The 27058-nt window shown below is 42.7% G+C and overlaps 1 protein-coding gene across 2 annotated transcripts in view; it reads right to left on the bottom strand.

Moving 5' to 3' along the window:
• RAPGEF5 (Rap guanine nucleotide exchange factor 5) overlaps nt 1–27058 on the bottom strand; it is a 184464-nt gene that overhangs the window by 31764 nt on the left and 125642 nt on the right. For both annotated transcript variants that reach the window (XM_064167093.1, XM_064167094.1), the window contains exons 12-16: nt 11908–11986; nt 9018–9162; nt 5246–5343; nt 4251–4281; nt 3245–3323 (exon numbers count right to left, since the gene is read on the bottom strand). In XM_064167093.1, coding sequence (XP_064023163.1) covers nt 3245–3323; nt 4251–4281; nt 5246–5343; nt 9018–9162; nt 11908–11986 — 432 coding nt within the window. The remainder of the gene's footprint in view (nt 1–3244; nt 3324–4250; nt 4282–5245; nt 5344–9017; nt 9163–11907; nt 11987–27058) is intronic.

Here is a 27058-nt window from a genome sequence, read left to right as displayed (position 1 = left end):
GAAGAAAGACACTCAGCAGCTGGCACAGACACACAAACAGGGCAGGAGAGAACCTTGCACACCTGATCACGGCAATGTCTCAGCTGCCTGGCTGCTGCAGGAAGGGTGGCAGCTGCACTCTGACCCACATGGACATGGAGCCAAGCATAATATCACCATTTGCTCCCTTGACATGCCTCTCTCTGGGACATGAGAGGGGCAAGGAAATGGAAACGGAGACCCCTCCACAGAGACACCTGTTTAAAACTTCCTGCTGTGAGGATTTGTCACAGACAGCCTTCTCTACTGCCCATCTTCCTTTCAAACTCAGTTGTTGTCAGCTTTCCTCCCTTTCTTTCAGCTTCAGAAAAAAACCCACCCTTTCAGTCTGTCTCATAGCATAGAATCATAGAATGTCAGGGGCTGGAAGGAACCTCAAAAGCTCATCCAGTCCAAGCTCCCCTGCCAGGGCAGGACCACCTATACCAGATCACACAGAAACACATCCAGGCAGGTTTTGAATATCTCCAGAGAGGGAGATGCCACAACTCCCCTGGGCATCCCGTTCCAGTGTTCTGTCACCTTCCCATGTGGAAGCTCTTTTGGACCTCCACTGCCACAGGAACAGGAGGTTCTGCAAGAATAGCCTCTCTGGTCTTCAATCATTCGCAACAGCTTATCTGTCTAGACATCTAAACTACTTGCATTGCCCGAGCATTTTATCACCAGAGGCTGCCCAAACAGCACTGCAATCACTTCTGACAACTCTTTGCCCTGAATCCCTTGCAGCACACACAAAAGGGACTGGTTTGGAGAAATTTCCTGGGCTCATCACTTCCACTGAAGTCTGTTCAGCTCTGGGAGGGAGATTCCCAGCAATAATGTTGTGCTCAGCTCCGCTGGTATTTTTTTTTCTGCTACAAAAATGGATGCCCACTTTCTGTGCTTGCCAGAATTTCAGGTGCCAATCTCCTGTTGAGTTTGCTGTACCTGGTGTTTGAAATACAGCTGCTCTACTTAGCAGAAACAGAGCTGCAGACTTGAATAATTCAAAAATTGCAACATCTGCTAATAAGAACTGCCACAACTCTTGATTTCATACTCACTTCAGTGCCTAATTACACCTCCCATTCCCTTTTACTCTGGCACTTCCTCTTGCAGACAGGCTGCTGCTGTGTCAGTGTGAGATAAAAACTTTTTCTTCTCCAGAAATGCTGTAGTTTTAAATTATTTTCACTGACAGATGTATGTAGCAATAGTTCTTTGCTTGTAGTACAAATCTTCATGGCTTTAGGGCATTTTCATTAACTGAGACTATGCTAGAAGCAGTTCACAGCTCTGTTCTCAAGAATTTATTATTTTTCTTTTGGTGTTGTAGTAAAGGGGGAAAATGAAGATGAGAAGGAAGGAGGAACTTAACATTTAGCCTTGGGGAAGAAAAGTCCTTTGGCTTTCTAATTTTTTCTTAACCTGACTCTCTTGACAGACAGTAACTCAGATGCTCATCCCATGGCAGAATCTCTCTTCAGAACAGATATAACTCATGAAAAGAGAGATGTCAAACTGCATTCTAAGCTAGTAGGTAGAATAAGTGAACTTAAAAAAAATGTGACAGGAATATCTGGACTCCATATGCAGAGTACAACACAACTTGCCTACAGTGAATTTGTGATCTGGGAGGGGGCACTGACAGTAATGTTAATCTGTAACTGGGCAAATAATGTATTCTTTAGTTAACGTTGTTTAACCTTGATCTAAACCAATGCACAGGTCAAGTCCTCACACACAACCATCACACTTATCCTACCAAAGCCTTGCTCCCTCATGCACCTTCCAGCTTTCTTGACTGTGGTATCCATTGGCATGGACCATGCCACCTTTTCCACAAGCCCATGCTGCTTTCCTGTGAGTTTCAGACAGGAATATCAGTGGGTAGAAGTGGTTGCAGGCTGCAAGTTGCCCTGGTAATGCTTATATTAGGGGATAAGATGTCTGAAGTCAAATGTCCAGCTTAGACCCACCTTCCACAAGCAGCACTGGTCAGCAGCACTACACCACACCAGTTTTGTCCACTCTCAGCTCAACTGCTCAACTCCACTTTTCTTATTCCATTCTCCCAATCCCATCATCTTCCATGGCTCATATTCTCACACAAAGAGTGAGATAAAAGCCATTTAATAAACTTAGGATTGGCCTTGCTGGGTCTTGCCCTTCCTGTCCCCATGGCCACGCAGTCTGCCCCTCTCTGGTGCCAGCACCCTTCCCTCCTCACTCAGCCATGAGCTGTCTCTGGCTTTCTAAAAAGGAGAATGAGTGTAGGGATTCTCATCCAAAATGAACTAGTTGGAGATGTCCCTGCTCATGGCAGTAGAGTTGGACAAGATGATCTTTGAGGATCTCTTCCAATCTGCTGCATTCTGATTCTAAATAACATTTTTGGAAGCAGCCTTGATAAAATAAATCACAAATAACCCTATATTTGAAAGATAGGAAGAGGATATCTATCAGCAGCATGTGGCAAGATTCAGCATTGAAGCAGTTGGTTTTGTCCTGTCACAGATGAGCACTAAGAATATACTGAGTCCAGGTGAACTTCCAGAATGCTGTTCCCAGTCAGAAACAAGGATAAGCCATCAAAGGGCAAGACTTCCACACAGGAGGTCCTGCCTATTCTCTGCTGGAGTACATGGTGTTATGCTCCTCTCTGCCTCTTTCCTCAAGCAGGCATTACAGGAGGGTGGCAGCCTCAGTGTGTTACTGGGTTAGTGGCAATGAAGGGAAATGACCTTGGAAATGACTGACACAAAAGCAAAGTGGCACCTTGCACTCCGTGTGGAGATGTATTTGAGAAGAGAAGGATCTGAGGCGAGCTGCTAGAGTTAGCAGATCCTGGCCCATTTTACATGGCAGGCTTATTTGTTCACCTTTTGCAACCAAGATCTAGGTCAAGAGATGGAGAGCATGAAATGGAGCAGGAATAATGCCTGGTGGAGGGGCTGCCCAGCACTCCTGGAAGGCATAGCTCAGCTACAGGCCTTCTAGAGGAACCAGATGGGACAACCACCTCTTGAGTTACCATGTCACTGCTGAACCCTGCAAAGTGTGAGGCAAGAAGGTAACCTCATGCAGTCAAATCTTTCTTGCTTTGAGGCCCTAAGGTCCTGTTCAGAAGCTGTATGTCAGTTATAAAAAAATTATAATGGCCAATCCTTGAGCAAAAAAGTCAGTTTGGGAGTTTTTCATCCACTCTTTCAATCATACTTACTTTCCTCTGTGTCATTCATGGTTCCTCTGTGCTGCAGCCAGTTCTCCTTTAGACTGAATTGGTGGAAAAAGGTTTTATTCTGTGAGGGAGCAGGGAAACAAAAAAAGAAAGGAAAAGAGACAACAGTGACTCTTTGCATGCTTGCCCTTTACACAGCAGCAAGACAGAACTCAGCACTCAGCCCATACATCTGGCCAAAAGCACTTCTGTGTAGGAAATCCACCCACCCTTTCTTGGATCAGTGAACTGGGAGTTGCCAAGGTGGGGATTCTTGAGGAAGTGGGACATGGCAAGGCTAAGCAGCCTGCACAGTCTGAGGCTCTCTGTAGTCACGCTCAAAGCCCATTTCTCACGCTTCTACTCCTGTACACCTTTCCTAAGAACCAATCAGCCTATTTAGCAGTTTCACTACAATCTCATGTTCCACCTTCCACATTTCCACAGTGACATGTTAAGTTTATTACACGCTTCACCCTCAGCCTGCTAAATTTGATGAGCACAGCAATTCACCTCTGTGCAGTTTGTATGCCAACCTTCCCCAGACTCCTCTTCTCCTTCTGGTTAAGGAAACTGATTTATGTTCTTCTTTCTATTTCCTTCTCTGTCCCTGTCACAACAAATACTTTCTTTGCTCTGTCTACTTGACATCCATGTCAATGTCTGTGTTCAGACTGGTTTGCCCAGGCTCCTACACCCCTCCAGCCTGGTGGGGACGTGCTTTAGGGCCTCTCCTGAATTCTGGCATTCCATACCACCTTGTTAAGGTGCTAATTCTACCACAGCCACTGCAGTTTAGGTCATACAGCTAATATCCATGCTGCACAAGCAGGGGAAAAAAATTCCTTAGGCAAGGTTCCAGGTCTAAGCTCACAGATGTATCCTGCCATGTTTTTGGGCACCAGTCACCTTCAGCTGAGAATCCAGGAAAAGAGAGGGAAGTGGACAGAGGGGAAGGAACTGGGATTCTGTGTTATCTACCAACCAGCCACAATCAGGTTTGCATTACCTTTCGGTGAGGTGAATACTCATCTACAGTGCTGAAATGAAAAAAGGAAAAGTCAAATTATTCTTTCCAGCCAAAGCTTAGGAAAAGAGTTTTAGCTATTACAAAGTTTACAGTGTCAGAAAGTTTGACATTAACTGGTTGCCCCAGAATGGCTGCAGAGTTCCTTCAGAGAAAGCTAAAGGTGTCTGACCTGGCCAGGATTTTTTTCTTAGGAGGAACAGCAATGGTTTTAAACTAGAGAAGAGATTTGGGTTGGACATTAAGAGGAAGTTCGTTCCTATGGGGATAATGGAACACTGGAACACGTTGCCCAGGGAGGTAGTTGAAGCCCATCCTTGGACATATTCAAGGTCAGGCTCAACAGGGCTCAGTGAAACCTGATCTAACAGAGGGTGTCCCTGAGCACTGCAGGGGGTTGGACTAGATGACCTTTGGAGGTCCCTTCCAACCCAAACCATTTTATAATGCTATGATTCTGTTTGCACAATTGATGTAGCAAAAAGCAATGCTTTTGGCCCTTAAGCCACCAAAGAACAGACTCAGCTCAAGCTCTCGGGCTAAGTAGTCAGGGTTACACTCAGGGACACAGATCTTTCCACTTCCCCAAAGTCCAAACCACAGAAACAAAGTCTGTTTGTTGGGAAAATGTGTCAAGGAAATATCTTTTTATAAATAGCAGAATTAGTAGTAAATTAACAGCCCTAAGCTGACTATTGCATTAGAGAGATGCTTTTCACAGACTGCAGGTTTCAAGGGAAGATTTGCCAGCTTTTCCACAAAGTATTGCCCATCTCAACCAAAAGTGACACACACCAGACAATAAACATCAGGGAAGACTGAATAATCTAGTTTGAGTTCAAATAAGAGATTATTTGTGAAAAGAAATCTATCACTTGTATCACTTACATCTTCTTTACCGAATTAAAGCAAGATGACAACAAAAATTAATTGCACTCTAAATAAAAGACTTGATGGTAAATATAATCAATACTTACTGACGACGATGCATGCCAAGTATCTTCTGAAACTCCTTCAGGTCCTTCTCAAGAATGGGATATTCATACACATCATCTAATACATTCCTGTATATTGTCTGAAAAATAAAGCAGCATCTGCAAACATCTGATAACTTAAGACATACAATTTAAAGCATCACATAAGTGGTCTAAATCAACTCAGGAGCTAGCAGACTAAACCAATTTCACCATTATGTGAAAGCACAAGCACCACAGGGAGAGAATGTTCCTGCTTAAATTTCCAGAGTGTATCACAGTATCACAGTATCATCAGGGTTGGAAGAGACCTCACAGATCATCAAGTCCAACCCTTTACCACAGAGCTCAAGGCTAGACCATGGCACCAAGTGCCACGTCCAACCTTGCCTTGAACTGCCCCAGGGATGGCGACTCCACCACCTCCCCGGGCAGCCCATTCCAGTGTCCAATGACTCTCTCATTGAGTGGTCAACATTCAGCTTGCCTTTGGAGAAGCACTCTTTGTATCACCACCAAGAAAGAGGGCAAAATGTAGACACTCTTGTCTCCAAAAAGGAAGATGTAAAACATTTGTGGCTGTTACACGAAATCTGGGTTAGCTCAGAAAAGCACACTATGAAGCATCAGACCAGACCACCATCACTTACCCAAAATGGCAACAAACAGGCTCACTTGGTTAAAGTTTTAAAAATGGAGAATGTTCTTCCTTGCATTCCCATGCATTTTGAATTGAGCTGATGTCTCTCACAAATAACTAACAACATGCTCCTAGCTGTAACCCAACAAATACAGAAACAAGCCCTACTTGTATGCATACATAACTGTAGAATCAGAGAATCATGCAGGTTGGAAGAGACCTCCAAGATCATCCAGTCCAACCTATCCAATCAACTAGAGCATGGCACTAAATGCCTCATCCAGGCTTTGCTTGAACACCTCGAGGGATGGTGACTCCACCACCTCCTGGGCAGCCCATTCCAATGCCAAACACTCTCTCTGCCAACAACTTCCTCCTAACATCCAGCCTAGATGTCCCCCAGCACAACTTGAGACTGTGTCCCCTTGTTCTGTTGCTGGTTGCCTGGGAGAAGAGACCAACCCCCACCTGGCCTTCAGGTAGTTGTAGACAGCAATGAGGTCACCCCTGAGCCTCCTCTTCTGCAGGCTAAACACCCCCAGCTCCCTCAGCCTCTCCTCACAGGGCTGTGCGCCAGGCCCCTCACCAGCTTTGTCGCCCTTCCTGGACACATTCTAGTATCTCAAAATCTCTCTTGAATTGAGGAGCTCAGAACTGGACACAGCACTCAAGGTGTGGCCTCACCAGGGCCTTGAGTACAGGGGAAGAATAACCTCCCTTTTTCTACTGGCCACACTGCTCCTGATCCAGGCCAGGATGCCATTGGCTCTCTTGACCACCTGGGCACACTGCTGGCTCATGTTCAGCTACTATCTACCAGTACCCCCAGGTCCCTCTCTTCCTGGCTGCTCTCATACACTCTGTCCTCAGCCTGTAGCGCTGCTTGGGGTTGTTGTGGCCAAAGTGTAGAACCCTGCACTTGGCTTTGTTAAATCTCATCCCATTGGCTTCAGGAACCTCAGTTAAATGTAAAACACATTACCTCAGACAACAGGTAAACAAACTGAGCTGGCTTTCAGGAGTGAAATTCTAGGAAATATTTTCCCTATAGTTTTTCAGAATCTGCACACAGATCCTTCTCTTTCCCTTCCATGAAAATCAGGATCACAGGTATGAGCTGAGTCATCAGGTTTGCTTTAGCCCAATTAACACACTTGTACATTTCAGCATGAGTGATTCTGGCCTACAGATCTATATATTGGTTTTGCTCAGATAGGCTCAATCACCATTAACATTACTGCTGTTTAATATTGTGCAGAAGCCTTAAGCAGAGAAGTTGTACAACAATACATAGTCACATGTCTCCATGGCCAGAAAGATAAGCCCTGCAGTGGGACAGATACAATGCAGTGTAACCTAACTGATGGCTGGAATGATGCCTTCTTTCCAGTACAGGACTACACCTCTAGTACCAAACAGCAAAAATCCTGAAGTCTCTACTTCCATATGCAGTATGTCCTACTCCAGAAACAAAGTCAAAAAGGAACTCAAGACTTTCTCCAAATGTAGCTCAAATTTTCATCACTTTGCTTTGAGTGAATGACTGAACTACAGACCCCTTAAGAGAATCTTGAGCTGCAGACAGTCTCATCAGGAAGGGTGGAAGATCTTGCAGTCTCCTAAAATACTTTCACCCATCAGAAAAAAAAACAAACCAAGCACAAAAAAGCATCAACCACCAGATGGATCTTGGGCCAGTGACAAACGTGTCTCTTGCAAATTTAGAAGGCAGCTATAAAAGCTTCTGCAACTTATTCAAGAAGATCAGAAGATCCTTGCTAATAATTTTATTTATTAAAAATTTATAAAGCTGTGCTGGTCTTCATGTCCACCTGACAAACACCATGGAATAGCATTTCTTCCCTCAGTTCAACTAGCATTTCTTACAAGGATCTCAAAGCTCCCTCTTAATCTGTGATCCTCTGGGCACTGACTGCAGACCTTGTTGTGCCAGACACAATCAGAATCACAGAATTAACCAGGATGGAAAAGACCTTCAAGATTATTGAGTCCCACCTATACCTAACACTTTCCAGTTAACTAAGCCATGGCACTAAGTGCCTCATCCAGCCTCTTTTTAAACACCTCCAGGGATGGTGACTCCACCACCTCCGTGGGCAGCCCATTCCAATGCCAATCACTCTTTCCATGAATAACTTCTTCCTAACACTCAGCCTAAACCTGCTCTGGCACAGCTTGAGGCTGTGTCCCCTTGTTCTGTCACTGGGTGCCTGGGAGAAGAGACCAAACCCACCTGGCTACAACGTCCTTGCAGGTAGCTGTAGATAGCAATGAGATTTCCCTGAGCCTCCTCTTTTCCAGGCTGAATACCCCCAGCTCCCTCAGCGTCTCCTTGTAGGGCTGTGCTCCAGCCCCCTCACCAGCCTTATTGCCCTTCTCTGGACACATTCAAGCACCTCAACATCTTTAAGAACTTCCACATCTTTATAGTTTTATTTCTTCCCTTCCTAACTGTTCCTACTTTCTAGAAAGCATGGAAATTCTGCAAGTTTTACATCTGAAAGTAATGTTTTTGACATGGAATGTACTGACATTACAGGTTTTCTGTTCAAACTGACTACGTCCAAGGCATTTGAGGGAGACAAGTGCAAATCATTTTACATTATAGATTTCGTGGAGAAAATGTGCACATGAAAAATTATGCTTTATAAAATTCACTCTTTAGACACTGTATGGTAATGAAGCAGTGCTTGCACTTGAGACACTGTATGTTAACGAAACAGTGCTTGCATTTGAGACACTGTATGCTAACGAAGCAGTGCTTGCATTTGAGACACTGTATGTTAATGAAGCAGTGCTTGCATTTGAGACACTGTATGTTAATGAAGCAGTGCTTGCATTTTAGACACTGTATGTTAATGAAGCAGTGCTTGCTCTTTAGACACTGTATGCTAATGAAGCAGTGCTTGCTCTTTAGACACTGTATGTTAATGAAGCAGTGCTTGCTCTTTAGACACTGTATGCTAATGAAGCAGTGCTTGCATTTTAGACACTGTATGTTAATGAAGCAGTGCTTGCTCTTTAGACACTGTATGCTAATGAAGCAGTGCTTGCTCTTTAGACACTGTATGTTAATGAATCAGTGCTGAAATTCATCAGGAAGTGTTTCAATACCTTTAAAAACTGCTTTAAATGTTCATCTTCATGTAACCAATCTTTGTAGAGAGAAGTCCACTGAGACACCAAATGCAAGACTTTTCGTTTCCTACAGGACACATCCGAGTCGTCTTCTTTCCCTTGGTGGTTCTTAGCACAATAGGTACAGTAGGTTAAGGAACAAACAACAATGTGCCACTGAAACTTTGAAGAGATTTTACAATCACCTCATTTTCTGTCATTCTACAATTGTATATTCACTGTAGTGAATATATAGTGTATATTCACTACACTACTCAGCTTTAAATGTTTTATCCTGTCTGAAGCTTTAGGAGTTTCCATCAACTTTTTTGGAATTACATTCTCAGTAAGAGAAATGTCAGTTTGTTCTCTGTGCCAACAGAGGATTTTTTTTCTTCCTTTATAGGCAAGTCTCTAAAAGTAAAATCAATTCAAAAGGAATTATACAACGTTGAGTCATAATCATTTCTGCAGGACTGCGAATGAACCTTTGTCCTGCGCACAGATGCCAGCGTCAATGTCTGTGGGAAGGAGGACAATGAATCGTTAACAACAACAAAAAAGCCAAGCAAAGGAAGTCAGTTTCTTTTTCTGGGCACAAATTACACAAGCTGCAGGAATAACATTATTTTAGTATATTTTTTTTTAAAGGGAAAGGATCTATTTCCAGCATTGTTCTCTATTCACAGGGCAGAAACACCAAGTGACAGAAGACTCTCACTTTATCCATTGTGCCTGTACCTTCACTATTCTTTCCTACCAGCTAAAAAGATGACTTTTTCACCACAAAGGGTAAAGAGAAAAAAAAAAGGGGGGGAAAGAGGAGGAAAGAGGAGGAAAGAGGAGGAAAGAGGAGGAAAGAGGAGGAAAGAGGAGGAAAGAGGAGGAAAGAGGAGGAAAGAGGAGGAAAGAGGAGGAAAGAGGAGGAAAGAGGAGGAAAGAGGAGGAAAGAGGAGGAAAGAGGAGGAAAGAGGAGGAAAGAGGAGGAAAGAGGAGGAAAGAGGAGGAAAGAGGAGGAAAGAGGAGGAAAGAGGAGGAAAGAGGAGGAAAGAGGAGGAAAGAGGAGGACAGAGGAGGACAGAGGAGGACAGAGGAGGACAGAGGAGGACAGAGGAGGACAGAGGAGGACAGAGGAGGACAGAGGAGGACAGAGGAGGACAGAGGAGGACAGAGGAGGACAGAGGAGGACAGAGGAGGACAGAGGAGGACAGAGGCAGAAGCACGTTAATTTTTCTAGCTCCAAGCTTGTTCAAACAACACTTCATAGCTTATGGAAGTAACTGGAAACACAGGAAAAGCCTTTTATCTCAGAATGAGTTAAACTTAACATACAGCATTTTGGCATAAAAGTAGCCAAGACTGTAAAATCTTTATTCTTTATTTTGTTTATCTCCATGTATTCTAGAATGTACTATAGATACTCTGAACTGAAATATTGTTAGTCTAAGAATTACTATGCAGGTCTTAACCCCAATAGGAATGTTATTTTGTAACAAAATCACTGAATATTAGAGCTTGGAAGAGACCTCCAGAGATCATTGAGTCCAGCCCCCTTGCCAAAGCAGGATCACCTAGGGTAGTCCAAACAGGAATGCATCCAGGCAAGTCTTGAAAGTCTCCAGGGAAGGAGACTCCAGAACACACTTAGGCAGCCTGTTCCAGTGCTCTGTCACCCTCACTGCAAAGAAGTTTCTCCTCATGTTGAAGTGAAACCTTCTATGTTCAAGTTTACATCTATTGTTCCTTGTCTTATTACTGTGCACCACTGAAAATATATCAGCCACATCCACCTGACACCCACCCCTCACAGATCAGATCCCTTCTCAGTCTTCTTGAGTTATAAAGATAACAGTTATGAAGGGGTAGCTTTAGCTTTGTTCATTCGACTTCAGAACAGGAATTTTCCTTTTACTGATTGCTTGTTATGCAAACTATAAATGTGAATACAGATATAGTTACATGCTAATTAGTGGAACTCATATCCAGATTTGGATTTAACATTTGTATCTTTTCCTCCAAAACCAATTTGAGTTTAGAAAACAACAGAACCTGAACTTTGGGAAGCTACATATTTAACTTTAATTCCACATAGCAAAAGACCTTACAGAAATTGGACTGGAGAAGAGACTTTGTAAGACCAGGTAAATGACACCATCCTTGTCCATTTTAACCAGTGCACCCTTAGACAAGCTGAAATATACTACCCTATGGTAGTTTAGAATATACTTTCCAATCTCTTCTCCTTAATATTCTCCAATATCAAAGATTTTACTTTCTCACACATTTTCCATTCTAGTGTTTTTCTTAATGTCAATAAATAAATGGGAAGGTACTACAGCCATTTAATCTCATACTCTCTTGTTCCATCTGGCACTGAGATGGCAAACAGATTCTTCCCTTTCCTCTTTAGGTACCTGAAAGACAGTGACCTTCATAGTGTCTCTTTTTTTCAGTAAGCCAATCCTAACTCTTTCAGTCCTTCTTTGTAAGGTTGGGGGGTTTTTTGTTTGCTGGGGTTTGGGTTTTTTTTGCTTGTTTTTTGTCTGTTGGTTTGTTTTTTTTTTAATAGAACACTGGAAATTCTTGTTGGTCTCTTCTGAAGCTTCTACTATTTGTTCACACCTTTCTTGGTCTGTGAAGTCAAAAGCTCAAGTGCAGTCCAGCTTTTAAGGTACAGTAAATAGTAGAAAATAGGTCTCTTTTCTCATAATTTTTACATGCAACTTCAAAGTAGTCACATTGGGTTGCATTTCAATGATAGCAATATGCAAAGAAGAAAATCAACATCCCAGGTATGCAATTTCCTGTTTTATCTAAGTCCTGACAATAGATAAAGCTAGGTGTAAGCATGTGACTCCTGTTAATACAACACTTAATAAAAGGATATTGCCTCAGAAGTGCCTGGCACAAGTCGTCAGTCGTCATGAAGACTGTGTACGTGAGAAGGAAGTCATCCAGGAGAGTTTCTGCAGAGAAAGACAAAAAAAGCCCAAGGTACAATACATTAGTGAGAGGAGGAAGATAGCATCTACTTGTGCTTGTGTGCATGGCAGGAATAGGACCCCCTCCCGGGCAAAAAAGGGCCAAAGTATACAGAATATATCAAACTAGATTTCCGACAGTTAACAATGCTGTCCCTACAGAGGGTCAGATACTTTCTTTTACAAGCACATCTGAGCTCTGAATGAACCAAGCACAAATACACCCAAAGTAAGCCACAGCTCAGGAATCAGTAAGAAAGAGTCCCTTTCTCCAATCCTGGTTGGCTCTACAGCATGCAAAGCAGCCTTTGCACCAGCTATGTTGTTCTGGAAATTCAGAAGAAAGCTTTTAGCAACAGGAGAAAGAAAACTCTGTGTAGTGTGATTGACATTTACACACAGTAGTTGAGAACTATGCAATAAATACATTGAAATTCTAGCCTCATTAGTCCTGTAAGTGCTGAGAAGTTCTACCTAAGGCTTATTTAAATACATTAAGGAAGGGTTTTTTTTCTCTACCTGGTTTCTATCAGTGTTACAAAAATAGGCTGATGATACTTCCTTAGCAGATGATCTCTATCCAGGCTGCTGTAGCACCTCAGGTTGTCAAGACAATCAGCACTGTCAATTCAGGTTTCAATGTAACCTGCTCAAGCCTCGCTCCCATTCCACACTGGCTTTAGGATTTTTCCAAACCTTTACCACACACAGTAGGAAGCTGAAAGGATCTGGTTGTTCAAGGAGACAGGGCTTAAGGGTAACTCTATGATGATCTTCAACAATCCAATGGCAGAGTAGAGAAAAGACCGAACCAGACTTCACCTGAGGTACGCAACAAAGCGCTAAGTGGCGACCATCAGAGACCGAAACCAAAGAAAATTTGTTAGATATAAGGAGGTTTTACTCTTTTGTCCTCCTGTGAGGAGAAGCAGCCACTTGGACAGGCTGCTTAGACACACTGTAGAATCTCCAGCATTATGCATATTGAGGGCTTGCCTGGGTAAAGCTCTGAACAGCATGGTCTTATTGGACCTGCTTCAAGAAAGAATTGGACTAGATGCCTTCAACACACCCCTTCCAATTGAAATTATTCCACAGGTCCTGAACAAATTTGCTTCAAATTTCAGTAAGCTGCTCACACATATATGTGATCTAGAGATGAATTTTTGTATGGTTCACAGACACAATTTAGAGTTTTCTGCTAACAGAGAAGGAAATTATATTGGCCTTTTCAACCCCCAAACAAAAATGATTCTATTTGCTTTCTTGCTTTTATTTTTTCTTCCCCAAATGGTAAGATTTTCCCAAGTATTTGAGGAGCTGATGTTCACTGTAGTTCTTTGAATTCTAGCAGGTATACCATGTTCCCTTTAACAAGAAAATGTATTTGCATCACCTACTTCATCAGATAAGAACAGGAACATGGACAGAGGGTGAAATGGAACAGAAATAATTCAGGTTCTATTGCAAAGCAAAAAAACTTAAGCAGTATAAGTAGTTACTACTAGTTAGCATCAATTATTCAGTGGTGATTTAACTGGTGGCTTTACAACAGCAAAGACTAAGGGGCCCAGATGAGAGAGGGCTGAGCCCCAATTTCTATGCCCTGACGTTGTCACTATTTGTTTGACCCATTCCAATCCAAGCTAGTGCTTGTGTACAAGTGTGCAACTGAGAGCATCCCAGCAGCTTTTCATGCTAAGGCTGCAATTTCACAATAATTTAGACCAATTTCAGTTACAGTTGCCTTGGATCTCCTCGTCAGTAAATTATTGACCCCATATCTGTGGTGCAGGATGGCAGTAAGAATTCATCCAGTTATCATTCAAAGCCAGATATCACGGGGATATTATTATGTGGATGGATAACAGATGACAGCCCACCCTGTGAGCATGAGGTTCAAAATACCTCCATTATCTTTAAAAAATATATATATATGTATGAGAAACTCTAGCTAGATCAATGCATTTAACTCATCTAGGCAGAGTCCTCATGCAAAGGCAGCCAGCTAAACCTCCTTGCATCCAAACACACAACAATTACATTCTTTATACTTCACCAGCATTGTTTAAATGGTGGAAAGTATTATCTCTGCATATTTTTGTCTCAGTAAATGAAAAGACACTGTGAACAGCTTGTTCCCTATCTGAAAGGTCATCTATTCATTCTGTTGAACATCTTCTGGAGGGTACAATGCAGCCATTAAAGCTGAAGGTTTCACAAACATTTATTTGGAAATGGCTGATGTTGCAGTCAACAACCACGTCTAAGTTCTTCACTAAACTGCACAACTGTGCAGTGATCCTCGTGAAGTCAAAGAGATGTTTACAACAGAAGATCCTGCAACTTTCTAATCTGTATAAATGGTATCTGAGTTTCATCAGTACATAGTCCCATCTGTGGAAAAGTTAAGTGCCAGCTAAAGAAAAACTGCAGTGCTGCGGTGGGTTGAGAAGTTACCCCCAAAATAAAAGTGAAATCAGCAAACTAGCTCAGAGGGTTTGGCAGTAAGATAGAGCTGTATTTTACAGCAAGCTAAATTTACAAGCATAGATACAAAATCTGTTTACATGTATTTACACTTATATACAATTTAGAAACAATACAGAAATCAAATCCTCTCCCCACCCCAGACAGAGAAAGCCCAGAAGGGGCCAACACCACATTCTTCTCTCCTGCCAGATAGAAAACCAGCAAGGCTCAGGTGTTATCAGCAAAAGGTTAGGACATGGTGTGGAGGAGCCAGAGAGGCAGAGGAACAGGGGCAGAACCAGAGCTCAAAAGCCAAGAGAGCAAAGTTGTTCATATATTACCACTGTATCCCGCTTAGCAAACCAATGAATGATAGAGACTTTATTATTAGTCTTTCACTTCCAATGCTCTAGTTTATCCCTTAGCAAACCAATGAATGACATAGACTTCATCATTATCATTCTTCCACTTCCAGTGCTCTGATTTATTTACACCCTGCACTGAACTTTTGGGAAAGTCCCAGTTTCTCTTATTGGAATTTTCCAATAAGCCTTAAACTACTACAAGTGCTCATCAAGAACCTTCCATGATTGTTCATAATAGCATGGTTTTACCCCACTAATTGGTGTTAAAACACAAACTCCAGACTTTATCTTTATTACCTGATGATCTGTCTTTAATTCTTCCAGTATCCCAAAGTGCTGCTGTGGGAAGAAAGGTTGGCTTTCCTATGATTCAAAGTTTTGGGGATTGTTTTCTGGCTTAAATTTTCTGCAAGAATTGTGCTACAGATATCTCAAATGCAATTTTCTCAAACTAAGTGGAGGGAAAAATCAAAATTGTACATTTGTTCAGATAACCTACAATTGATTTTAAGCCCTCTGTTGATCTCCCTCTCTGCATGCTGTCGTACATCCATCTATTCACAAATCTCAGGCTTCTCACAACGTTATCAAAATAAGGCTTTTCACTCAGACAACTTAAAATGTTATGTATGCATACCTAACCATAGAATCAGAGAATCAACCAGGTTGGAAGAGACCTCCAAGATCATTCAGTCCAACCTAGCACACAGTCCTAGCCAATCAACTAGACCATGGCACTAAGTGCCTCAGCCAGGCTTTGCTTGAACACTCGCAGAGACAACACCACCACCACCTCCCTGGGCAGCCCATTCCAATGCCAATCACTCTCTCTGCCAACAACTTCCTCCTAACATCCAACCTAGACCTTCCCTGGCACAACTGGAGACTGTGTCCCCTTCTTCTGTTGCTGGTTGCCTGGGAGAAGAGACCAACCCCACCTGGTAACAGCCTCAGGTAGCTGTAGACAGCAGTGAGGTCACCCCTGAGCCTCCTCTTCTGCAGGCTGCACACTCCCAGCTCCCTCAGCCTCTCCTCACAGGGCTGTGCTCCAGGCCTCTCACCAGCTTTGTTGCCCGTCTCTGGACACATTCCAATATCTCAACATCTCTCCTGAAATGAGGAGCCCAGAACTGGACACAGGACTCAAGGTGTGGCCTGACCAGTGCTGAGTACAGGGGCAGAATAACCTCCCTTGTCCTACTGGCTAGACAGTTCCTAAACCAGGCCAGGATGCCATTGGCTCTCTTGGCTACCTGGGCTCACTGCTGGCTCATCTTCAGCTACTATGATTCTTTTTTTTTTTTCCTTCTGAATGTAGGAAAATGCTAAAGAGAAGAAGTTCCTAAATTATGGTTCTACAGCTTGTACATAGGCCAGGCCTCTTCAAATTACTTCTGAATTTGTTTAGAAATTTATACCCTAAAGGAATATTTTGAACAAAAATAGTCTAGATTCTACATGTGGTCCATTAATAGCATCACTCATCCATTAAATTGCTTTAACAAGTAAGCACTGAAAGTGCTTTTGCTAGGCTAAATATCTATTACCTAGTAGTCACCTAAAGATTACAATAACATTTACACTTTAAAATGCTTGCACTAGCTTGTAGGTATTTCCCTGAAGTCCTACTGTTCTCTGTAACTATCTTCATTATTCTCTTCTAAATGTTCTGTAATTTAAAACCATTCCTGAACATGTGGTTTGGGTGGGGTTTTTTTTTGTTTATGCCTTAGCAAGCACACAAAAGCTGAGGGTTTACTGATGCTTCAAAAATTATGTTTAAAATAAACAATTGCACACTTCTCAGAATCACAGAATTTCTTAGATTAGGAAGGACCTTCAAGATCATTGAGTCCAGTCATTAGTTTCACACTGACAAGTCCTTGACTAAACCAAATCCCTCAGCACAACATCTAATCGCTGTGAATCGCTATGGTTGGAAAGGACCACCGGCATCATCCAGTCCAATCTTCATCCCAGCATCCTTCATCACTAGACCATACCCTCAAGCACCACATCCACTCTCCTTTTAAACACCTCCAGGCACAGCAACTCCACCACCTCTCTGGGCAGCCTGTCCCAGTGCCTGACCACCCGCTCAGTAAAGAATTTTCTCCCAGCATCCAACCTAAACCTCCCCTGATGCAACCTGAAGCCATTTCCTCCTGTCCTATCATTAGTAATTTGGGAGAAGAGACCAGCTCCAGCCTTACTACAACCTCCTGTTAGGTAGTTGTAGAGACTTTTGGACATTAACACACGTTCACAAATAACGATTTGCTGCTCTTAACCTGTAAGCAGATAGAAAGGCCAACCATTAAAGAATTTCTTCACAGCCAATTATTCACTTGGTTACTAATGGCCATTAGGAGCAGTAAATTTGAATGAGGATGGCCTTAAAGTGCAGGAGCTGGACTGATAATTATGAACAGAAGTGTCTTTCTGGGGTTTTTCTGTTTAGTCACAGTTGATTTAAGAGGTGGGGAACAAAAAAACTAAAAGGCAATTCCAGTCAAATCATTAATTATTCACAGTGCACCACAGACCCACTCAGAACAGCAGTGGAACGCATTCCTCTGCCTTCTAATGTATTGTGCCTCAGTTTCTGCTTACATTTGTGCCTATCCTCACCATTATTCCTATAGAAAAAGTTTTGCTGGTATTTGTGGCAAAGAGGGAGAATAAAAACTGCACAGTAACAGCTGGAAAAGAAAAGCTGCCATTGGAAGGGAAGCCTTTGTGCAAAAGCCTGTGATGCTCTGCTATTTTTTAATTTCTCTTCTTCATGAATTTTTTATTTCATCATTTTCTACTGGCCATTAATCTACATTTTTTCCTTTGTTCCTCACAGTTTTCCTTTATTTGACTAAGCAATTATTACAAAGTATGCAGCTAGCTTGCAGCTACGGAGGGCTTTTTTTGTTTCAAAGACGATTTCAAGCAGTTTAAAGCTTCATTAAGACACGCAGCAGAACCAGCAAGAGTTCAATGGGCTCCTGTTCCTGCAGCTCATTGGGGGCAGCCTTAGGCTGTAATCTCACCACACCAAACGTGTGAGAGTACCACAGGCATAAAAATAATAAAAAAGCAGGCACTGTGCTTGAGTGTTATTAAATAATCAATTCACACCAGCTTCTGCTGTGTGTCACTTCCTTTCCCAGGTGAAATAAGGCAGCAGAGGCACCAGCTTTACTGGGAGCAGTTAGTACCACCCTTCCCACCATTCTATGATGTATCAATCCTGCAAGATACTTTCAGGGTGGCTGAAAGATGGAAAGGGCAGTATGTAGACATGGGATGTCCTCACACGTCCATTACCAGGGGAGCATTTGCTTTCAGCTGCTTATTAAAGGATCCAGCAATTACCTCTACATGAGAAATTGCAACTGCATTGCCTGCTCAAGCTGATGACAGCCAACAGCAAGGACAGCATACAGAATTCATAGAATCAACCAGGTTGGAAGAGACCTCCAAGATCATCTAGTCTAACCTATCACCTAGCCCTGTTGAATCAACTAGACCATGGCACCACGGCTGTGTTCTCATTAATATCTGCTAGATCATTAAGAAATGTCAGTTTTCTGTTTAAGATGGAACTTAGTATCTGGTGTGGAACAGTGATCCAGGGTCTCAGAGACAGCAAATCATATATTTGGATAAATAACACATCATATCTCTCTATGCACTTAAAAATCCAGAGGACTCCCTGCTCCTCTCCATGTGTCCACTTACCTCTCTAACTAGATCCCACCCTTTCTCTCTGACAAGGCAACTCTACAAAGACTAACTCAATGTGATAGCACAATTGTAAATGCCAGGAGGGTAGAATGGGTTTCTCACAAGGGTTTACACATCAGATTTGGTTTTTCAATTACTTCTTTTCTTTCTTCTCCACTCTCTTCTGTAGGCAGGGTAGCAATTACTGAGCTTTAAGACAAAAATGAACACAGATCTGCAGTGAGGAATCACCCGTGGGGCATATCTAGCACATCAGGGCAAGCAGTACACTTCATGGTGCTGCCATGTCCATACCTGCAAGCTCTTCTCAAACCTTCTTAATCTACCACAGTGGTGCAAGGTATCAGTGGAGCAGTCTCACATTAAAAACTTCCTATATAAACAGGGGAAAAGCCTTAATTTAAAGGAAATGCCTTTGTCAATTGGAGTAGAAGTTAAATTTGTTCTATTAAAGAGAGGACAATTTTTATAACCCAGGTATTTCAGTTTAGCTTCTCTTTATCCACACAGAAAAACTTCAGCCATTCTAAAAAGATCTTAGAATGAATAAAGCAGGGAAATATTGCAGTGTTACAGAGCAATACACCTCTTTACCTATCCACCTAACTATGTCTATGGCCATCTACTATTTACCAACCAGAGCTACAATAAGACATTATTGTGGTGGGTTGAGGAAATCACCCCCAAGTTAAAATTTACCAGACCAGCTCAGATGGCATGGGAGCAAAATAAAGCTGGATTTTACAGCAAAGCTAAGTTTCCAAGCATATATACACAATATATTTACATGTATTTACAATTATATACAATTTAGAAGTAATACAGAAATCAAATCTTCTCCCCAGCAAAGCAAAATCCCAGAAGGGGCCAATGCCACCTTCTTCTCTCCCCCCAGATAGAGAAAACAGCAAGGCTCAGGTGTTATCTGGTAAAGGTCAGTGTGGAGGTGTTGGGGGAGCAAAGGAATAGTGATCAGAGCCAGTGGCCAAAAGCCAAGAGAAGGAATTTGTTTATACATTGGCTTTTTATACCTCTTAGCAAACCAGTGAATTATATAGAATTTATTGTTCTTTTTTACAACCAATGCCCTGCTCATTCAGATTCTGCACTGAACTTCCAAGAAAGTCCCAGTTTCTCTTATTGGAATTTTCCAATAAGCCTTAAACTGCCACGATTACAAACAGCCAATAGCTCAGAAAGCATTCAGAATATACCTATTGCTCTACTGCTAATATTAGATACCCTGTCCAGCTAAGCCAGATCTAATTATTTCTAATGACAGCCCTGAGTCATTAATCTCTTTACACCCACAAGAATAGATAACTTGAAGACAAATGCCACTTTGTCCTGGTTTTCTGATCACCTTGGTACATCCTCAATCGGTTTTGTTTTGCAGCTTCTCAATGGCTACCAACAACAATAACAAATATTTGGTGAAAAATGGCACTTCCAGTGACAAACTGTGCGTGTTGAGATGCTAAGAACTATTCCCTTCTTCATATTGGACTCCACAGAGCAACATTTTAAACCCTGTGCAGTATTTCTGTTTCCCTATTCCTTCCTTGGAGAAGAGGAGGCTCAAAGGTGACCTCATTGCTGTCTACAACTACCTGAAGGGAGGTTGTAGCCAGGTGGGGGTTGGTCACTCCTTCCAGGCAACCAGCAATAGAACAAGGGGACACGGTCTCAAACTGTGCTGGAGTAGGTCTAGGCTGGATGTTAGGAGGAAGTTCTTCCCAGAGAGAATGAGTGGCATTGGAATGGGCTGCCCAGGGAGGTGGTGGAATCACCATCCCTTAAGGTGTTCAAGAAAAGCCTGGCTGAGGCACTTAGTGCCATGGTCTAGTTGATTGGACAGGGCTGGGTGCTAGGTTGGACTGGATGATCTTGGAGGTCCCTTCCAACCTGGTTGATTTTATAATTCCATTTCTTTACATACTTATCTAAATATTAAAGAAAAATACAGTTATGCAAAAAGAGGCAACCAACAAGATTTCAGATAGGCAACACATCCATCTTTCTTCCTGCAATTACATAGTTCACAGAATGTAATTCCCTCTATACATAAGAGCATAGAGAATCCATGCATACAGACTGTATATTCCTTCACCTGCAGATGGTCTGTGTCACACACTCTTAGCTAGGGAGAGGGTACTGCTATTGAAAGCTGTTAAACTGCAAAGAAATACAAGTCATCTGTTTGTTGTTGGGTTTGGGGTTTTGTTTAAAACATATCACCATTCTGAACTCAAATCTCTTCCATGTTGCACTGTACAAATCCACTGTGAATGGCTGCGCAAGAATTACAGAGAGATTTAAGAGTTTTTCAGACTTGTATTCCACACTAAATCGGATTAGAAGAAAATACAGATAAAGTACTGGAATGCAAATCTTTTTTCCACTTTATGCAAAGCAGGGTATTCAGCTATCTGCAAGGCTTTGCTGGCAGAGGCTAAGTCTGTGTGGAGATTGGGGAGGAAGGAAAAATAAATAACAAAACTGCCTGAATGAACAAGCTATTGGAATTCAGTTAACTTGTAGGTTAAAATGAGTCTTACAGCAATTAAACAGTGTCAGTTTGGCAATGGGATCACAGAATCTATCTGCTTGGAAGAGACCTCGGAAGGGACACAGTCTAAAGTTGTGCCAGGGGAAGTATAGGCTGGATGTTAGGAGGAAGTTCTTCACAGAGAGAGTGATTGGCATTGGAATGGGCTGCCCAGGGAGGTGGTGGAGTCACCATCCCTGGAGGTGCTCAAGAAAAGACTGGATGAGGCATTTAGTGCCATGGTCTAGATGACTGGATAGGGCTGGGTGCTAGGTTGGACTGGATGATCTTGGAGGTCTCTTCCAAGCTGGTTGATTCTATGATTCTATGACCTCAAAGATCATCCAGTCCAGCCCTTACTCATGCTACAGAGCAATTGTGGTTTTCCTTGTGTGTACAAAAGAATTAACCTGAGTAAAAGGATGAAAATTCATGTGCTGCATTACTCTCTAAACTCTCTGCTTTCAATGATGAGGAAATTACTGAGTGCCCTGACTCCTCAATTTCTACTTTAGAAACTTGGCAAATAGAAGGAGATCATAAGATCATCTTCCTCCTGAAGCACATTAGAACCTAAGTACAACGTATTGGTGAGCAGCACACAGGAGGTGCAGCAGCATGAAATGTGAAAAGAGGCTACCCAAGCATTTTTCAGCATCGCTGCAAACTGAGTTTGGTGTGGCAAAGAGACCTCTTTGGTGTTTTCTGGAGGGTGGAATCTTTTGTGACAGGGAGAGAAATAGAAGTATTTTACACAACATACAATGCATTCTAAAACTCATGAGTTGTGCCATTTCCCATTTGTGATCATGACACAGATGACCATATGGCCGGCTCCTGACAGCCCCTTGTGTTAAAACCCTTACCAGTATTAGCCACAATTCTGAACTTAAAGACCAGCCACCTCCAAATTTGCTCTTATTTACATTCCCTATGTCCACCCCTACCTTGCAGTACCAGTCACTTCTATCTAACACTCAGTGAGGCTCATCCTCCAGAGTAAATTTGGAGGTAAAAAAACCTACACTTGAACCAACTGATTCCTTTGAGGTTTTTATCTTCCTGGGTATAACTGAAAAATCTCAGCTCACCAATACCAACACACCTCATGACTTCAAAGCATGCAGTGGAAATAGTTGTTTTAAAGAAAATATTCACTGATGTAGTTAGCAACACCAGAACTGCTCAGAAATAGTTAAAACTTGCTTTTCTCACAGTCACTAAGGAAAGCAGCCCTATGAGATGGGGTTACAGCTGGACAAACAGACAGATGAGCTCCCTGTGCCTAAGTAAAGTGGATGCTGATTACTGACTATTCTATAGGGAACAGACCTTTTTTTTCTGTTTTAAATATTCACCCACTGAGTTCAAATTAAACTAAATGAGAGATATAGCAAAACACTTTCAAGTTTTTCAGGCTCTTGGTGCTGAAAGCTCTTAAGCTTGTTAAATTTTTGGAGCTTCCCTTACTCCTTTCTGTAAAATGAGAAAAACCATAATCACACCTCAAGGCAGGCACTGCTACATGTAGACTTCTTGAATGTTTTGGTTCACACAATATTATCATAGAATTATAGAATCAAGCAGGTTGGAAGAGAGCTCCAAGATCATCCAGTCCAATCTAGCACCCAGCCCTAGCCAGTCAACTAGACCATGGCACTAAGTGCCTCATCCAGGCTTTGCTTGAACACCTCCAGGGATGGTGACTCCACCACCTCCCTGGGCAGCCCACTCCAATGCCAGTCACTCTCTCTGGCAACAACTTCATCCTAACATCCAGCCTAGACGACCCCTGGCACAACTTGAGACTGTGTCCCCTTGTTCTGTTGCTGCTTGCCTGGGAGAAGCACACACTTTTTTTTTTTTCTATGCAGTGCTCTGAAATCTTTCAGCAATGCAAACACAGGTCCAGAGAGTTGTGATCAGAAAACTGCTGCTTCTGCAGAAATGGAAAAACGATTTGAGGAGAACTCTCCCACAGATAGGAGCTTCCCAATAATCTGTAATTCCACAGCAATTTACTAAGAATGTCAGGATAGCTCTGAGTGCAAACAGCAAATGCAAATTGCTATCATTACTCTCTGCTCTGGGAAGATACTGCTCATGCCTGCAAGTGCGTTGAGCAGTCTGCCGTTCAGCAGACAGCAGTGGAGCTCAGGACCTTGCAGGATTAGCCCTTAATTCAAACATCAAATCCTCTCATACTGCTATGCTACCATGGACACAGCATGAAGCAACAAAAAAAAAAAAAGAAGAAAATGATGTTGAGAAAGAAAGGTCAATGGAAAAAAGAACATCAATATATAATTTGCTGCTAATGTATTAAAACAATTATAGTAGTTATGTCATCTCACCACTGAAGCACTGAGAAATCAATGCTCAAAGGAATAAAAGAGCAAGCCATTTATTTCTGGCATTAGGTTAGAAAAGGAAAATACATAAGGGCAAGATATTTAACCTCTACAACCAGATTTTTTATTAGAGCACAAAAGTCAGAACCAGGAATCATTTCTAAGGTCATCTCCCAACATTTTCTGCCAGTATTTTAACATCTGCAGAATGAATCAAACACATTCTGTCTGGTAAGGTCAAAGATCCTCCTAAAGTTGCATTCCAGTTGCTGCTATCCCATGAATTGGAGCAGTTTCATATTTTGGTAGAGAGACAAGAAGCCCTGAAACCACAGGCAGAGAGCAAATGTCAGACATGTCTGGCTCTAATGAGGCACTAATTTTTCCACTTAGAAATCTGAAGCTCTTCTTTTTCCTTTTTTTTTTTATCCCCAGGTAGGAGGCAGCTGTGGTGATTAATGTGCAGCTAGAATGGTCGGGGTTATCTGAAATTATTGCACAAATCCACTGCACCTTTTACATGTTGAAGCATTCAGAAATATTGCCTCTAGCAATCATCCCAAGATACTGCTACTTTTTGTTTAAAAAAGCCTTTGACTACTGCAACTAAAATCCTCAAGCTTTCCAGGCAGGGAAACTTCACTTGACAGTAAACGGAGGTATTTTAGAGCACATGTGAAGCCCTCACACAAGCCTTACTGCTTCTGCAGCCACTTCTCTTTTCGTATCAGGCATCTGCCAAAGTACTTGGGGAGAAAAACCCATCCTCTGTTTCCATCGATTGCTTAAAATAAGCCAGCCAGGGCAGGATTGCCTGGAGCAGCAGGCAGAAGGATAAAAGATTTAATGGTTCCCTTTCATCTTTCTCCCTGGGATCCAGCTGCCTTAAGGGCCAGAAGAGAAGGGCACACAGCAGCAACAGCACAGCATGCTGCTGGTCTGCTCTGATGGATTTTGACCTCCAGCAGGCACACCGCACCGCCAGACACCCCAGTCACTAGTGTATCTCAGCGCAAGTCGGTGCACCAGCAAGTGCCAGCTAAGTTTCTACTTTTCTGCAGCTGCCTTCCACTTGGACTTCTTTGCATCCCTGTCATCACTCTCTTCTCCAGCCCAGAACCCTCAACAATACGGTTTAGGAGAGACAGGGATCTGCTGGAGAGGGTACAGCAGAGCGCTGCGAGGATGATTAGGGGACTGAAGGGCATGGCTTATGAGGAGAGGCTGAGGGACCTGGGGCTTTTTGGTCAGGAGAAAAGAAGACTGAGAGGGGATTTAATAAATGTCTATGAACATCTGAGAGCTGATCAGGAGCCTGGGCTCTGCTCACTTGCTCCCTGGGATAGGACAAGGAGCAATGGGTGTAAGCTGCAGCACAGGAGGTTCCACCTCAACACAAGAGGGAGCTTCTTTACTGTAAGGGTCACAGAGCACTGGAACAGGCTCCCCAGAGAGGTTGTGCAGTCTCCTTCTCTGGAACCTTTCACAGCCTTTCTGGATGTGTTCTTCAGTGACATGAACTAGATTGGATGGTCCTGCTCTGGCAGGGCGGTTGGGCTCGATGATCTCTTTGGGTCCCTTCTAACCCCTGACATCCTGTGATCCTGTGACTTCCAGGTGCCATTGAAAGCTGCCAATGTCTCAGCGGGGTAAGTAGTCTGGTTGTTGGTGGCAGCATAGACATTGTGCACACCCATCTGACCACAGACTGCAGCAAAAACAAGTAGGCTGCACCACCTGCCCCTGCTTGCCACTGCAAGATTGGTCCTACCAAGTGAGTGCTCTAAGATGCTCATGGCTATTCAAGACTTTTCCCAGGTTCACCATTTGAGTCTAAAGACAGATTTAGTATTAGGCTAGACATGACATTAGATTAGACTTTCTGAAAGCTAATAAAAGAATAAAAATGTACTTAATCTTCGTTCTTTTCATCTTTGCCATCCAGCACTTCTATGGCATGGAAAAAGAATAGAGTTTCAAGTACAGCATGTCTTTCTCATCACTGGACTGGAAAATCTACTCCTAGGAAACAATACCTTCAAATCTAATGTCACATATAAAAATAGCATCACCTCTTGAAAACAAAGATTGAGAGTTCTGCACTTCTGAGTCTTCAGCTTGAGATATTTTAGAAGAGTCTACTTTTCAGTGACACTTCTGAGAACACAACCCCCCATTATCTGGTTACAATGCAAAAATTTGGCACAGTTGTATGCAAATATATACTAATATATATGCAAATATATACTAATATATATGCAAATATATACTAATATATGTAAATATATAGTTTTCTATATGTGGGTATATATATAATTCTTAATTGCTATTATTTTCAAATGAGTCTACTAACTCAAAAAGTTTTAACTTCAGTACCTCACAACAGTCTCCAAAATCCACTGCATTCAAACAATATCCAGTCCAGCAGACTACAACACTACTGGGTAGTAAGTGGAATACATGCCACATGGGTACATAATGCTGTAGGTCAAACTACACGTGGCAAAGCCCCATCTAGAGCTCTACAGGTCAGGTGTGATGCTTAGTCTTCAGTGTGCAGTGGTACCACCTGCTGCTAACTGCTTTCCATAACCAACCAGAGGGGTAGGTCCCTGAAGGCAACAAAAATGTATGGATTCACACTGTGTATTTTTAAAAGTGTTTAGTGAGAAGCTTTGATCTATTATTTTCCCCCTACAAAGCAGCAAGGGGAAATTTCTTTGTGCTTCAGCCCTGGGAAGGAGATATAAGAAGAATCTCGTTTGCCCCTGGGAACCACATTATCATAAATATGCTAAGCAGTGCAAGCTCCCCAACATGTGGCACTGGAGCATGTGCAGTAAACATCACAGCCACTCTTCAGGGAAGCCCAGCATGACAAAGCCTCCACTGGCAAAACGCTCCAGGCTTCTGTAGATTTGGCAGAATTGCCTGCAAAGGGAATGATGGCATTTTCACCCCAGCAAGAACTGCTGGATTTGGTCCAAGTTTCTGCATGAGAAGTCAATAACATGCACTAGGCTGTGACCACGCACTTCATCCAGCACGGGAAAGAGCAACGCACTGGGGCAAGTGGTGGGACATTACTGCTGTACTGGGTAGCACAGACTCAATTTGGGTCTTGCATATGCAGCTGTGGCTGACTGTCAACCTCAAAAGCAGCCACTCAATTGTCAACATCCTCTGATGTATGGAGGCTAAAGGCCGAGCAAAGGTGCTGTGTGGCTGTGATGCATTACAGGTTCTGCCAGGCTGGAAGCAAGGAGGAACAGGGAACACATCTTGCAAATCCCATAGGAAGCCAGACAGGCATTAGCATACTGCAGTGCTAAAGGATGCCACTTCCAGCATTTAGCCCCAGAGCCTACAACAGTTCAGGTTGATGGGCACTCACTTTTGGTACCTCAGGCATAACCTATGCAATATCTAAACAGCTATGATGCACAGCAGAGACCTCCTTCTCCTGGGAAGGGGGTGGCAGGAGGGACAAGAAGCCCAAAAGAACCTGAAAACCAAACGAGACCATACTTGGATCTTACATTTCACACACAGCTTCACAGCATAAAACCAGAACAAGGAGCAT

Source organism: Pogoniulus pusillus, chromosome 28 (genome assembly GCF_015220805.1).
Source record: "Pogoniulus pusillus isolate bPogPus1 chromosome 28, bPogPus1.pri, whole genome shotgun sequence".
In the NCBI taxonomy this organism is placed as follows: Eukaryota; Metazoa; Chordata; class Aves; order Piciformes; family Lybiidae; genus Pogoniulus; species Pogoniulus pusillus.
This window is presented reverse-complemented; position numbering and strand designations above follow the sequence as displayed.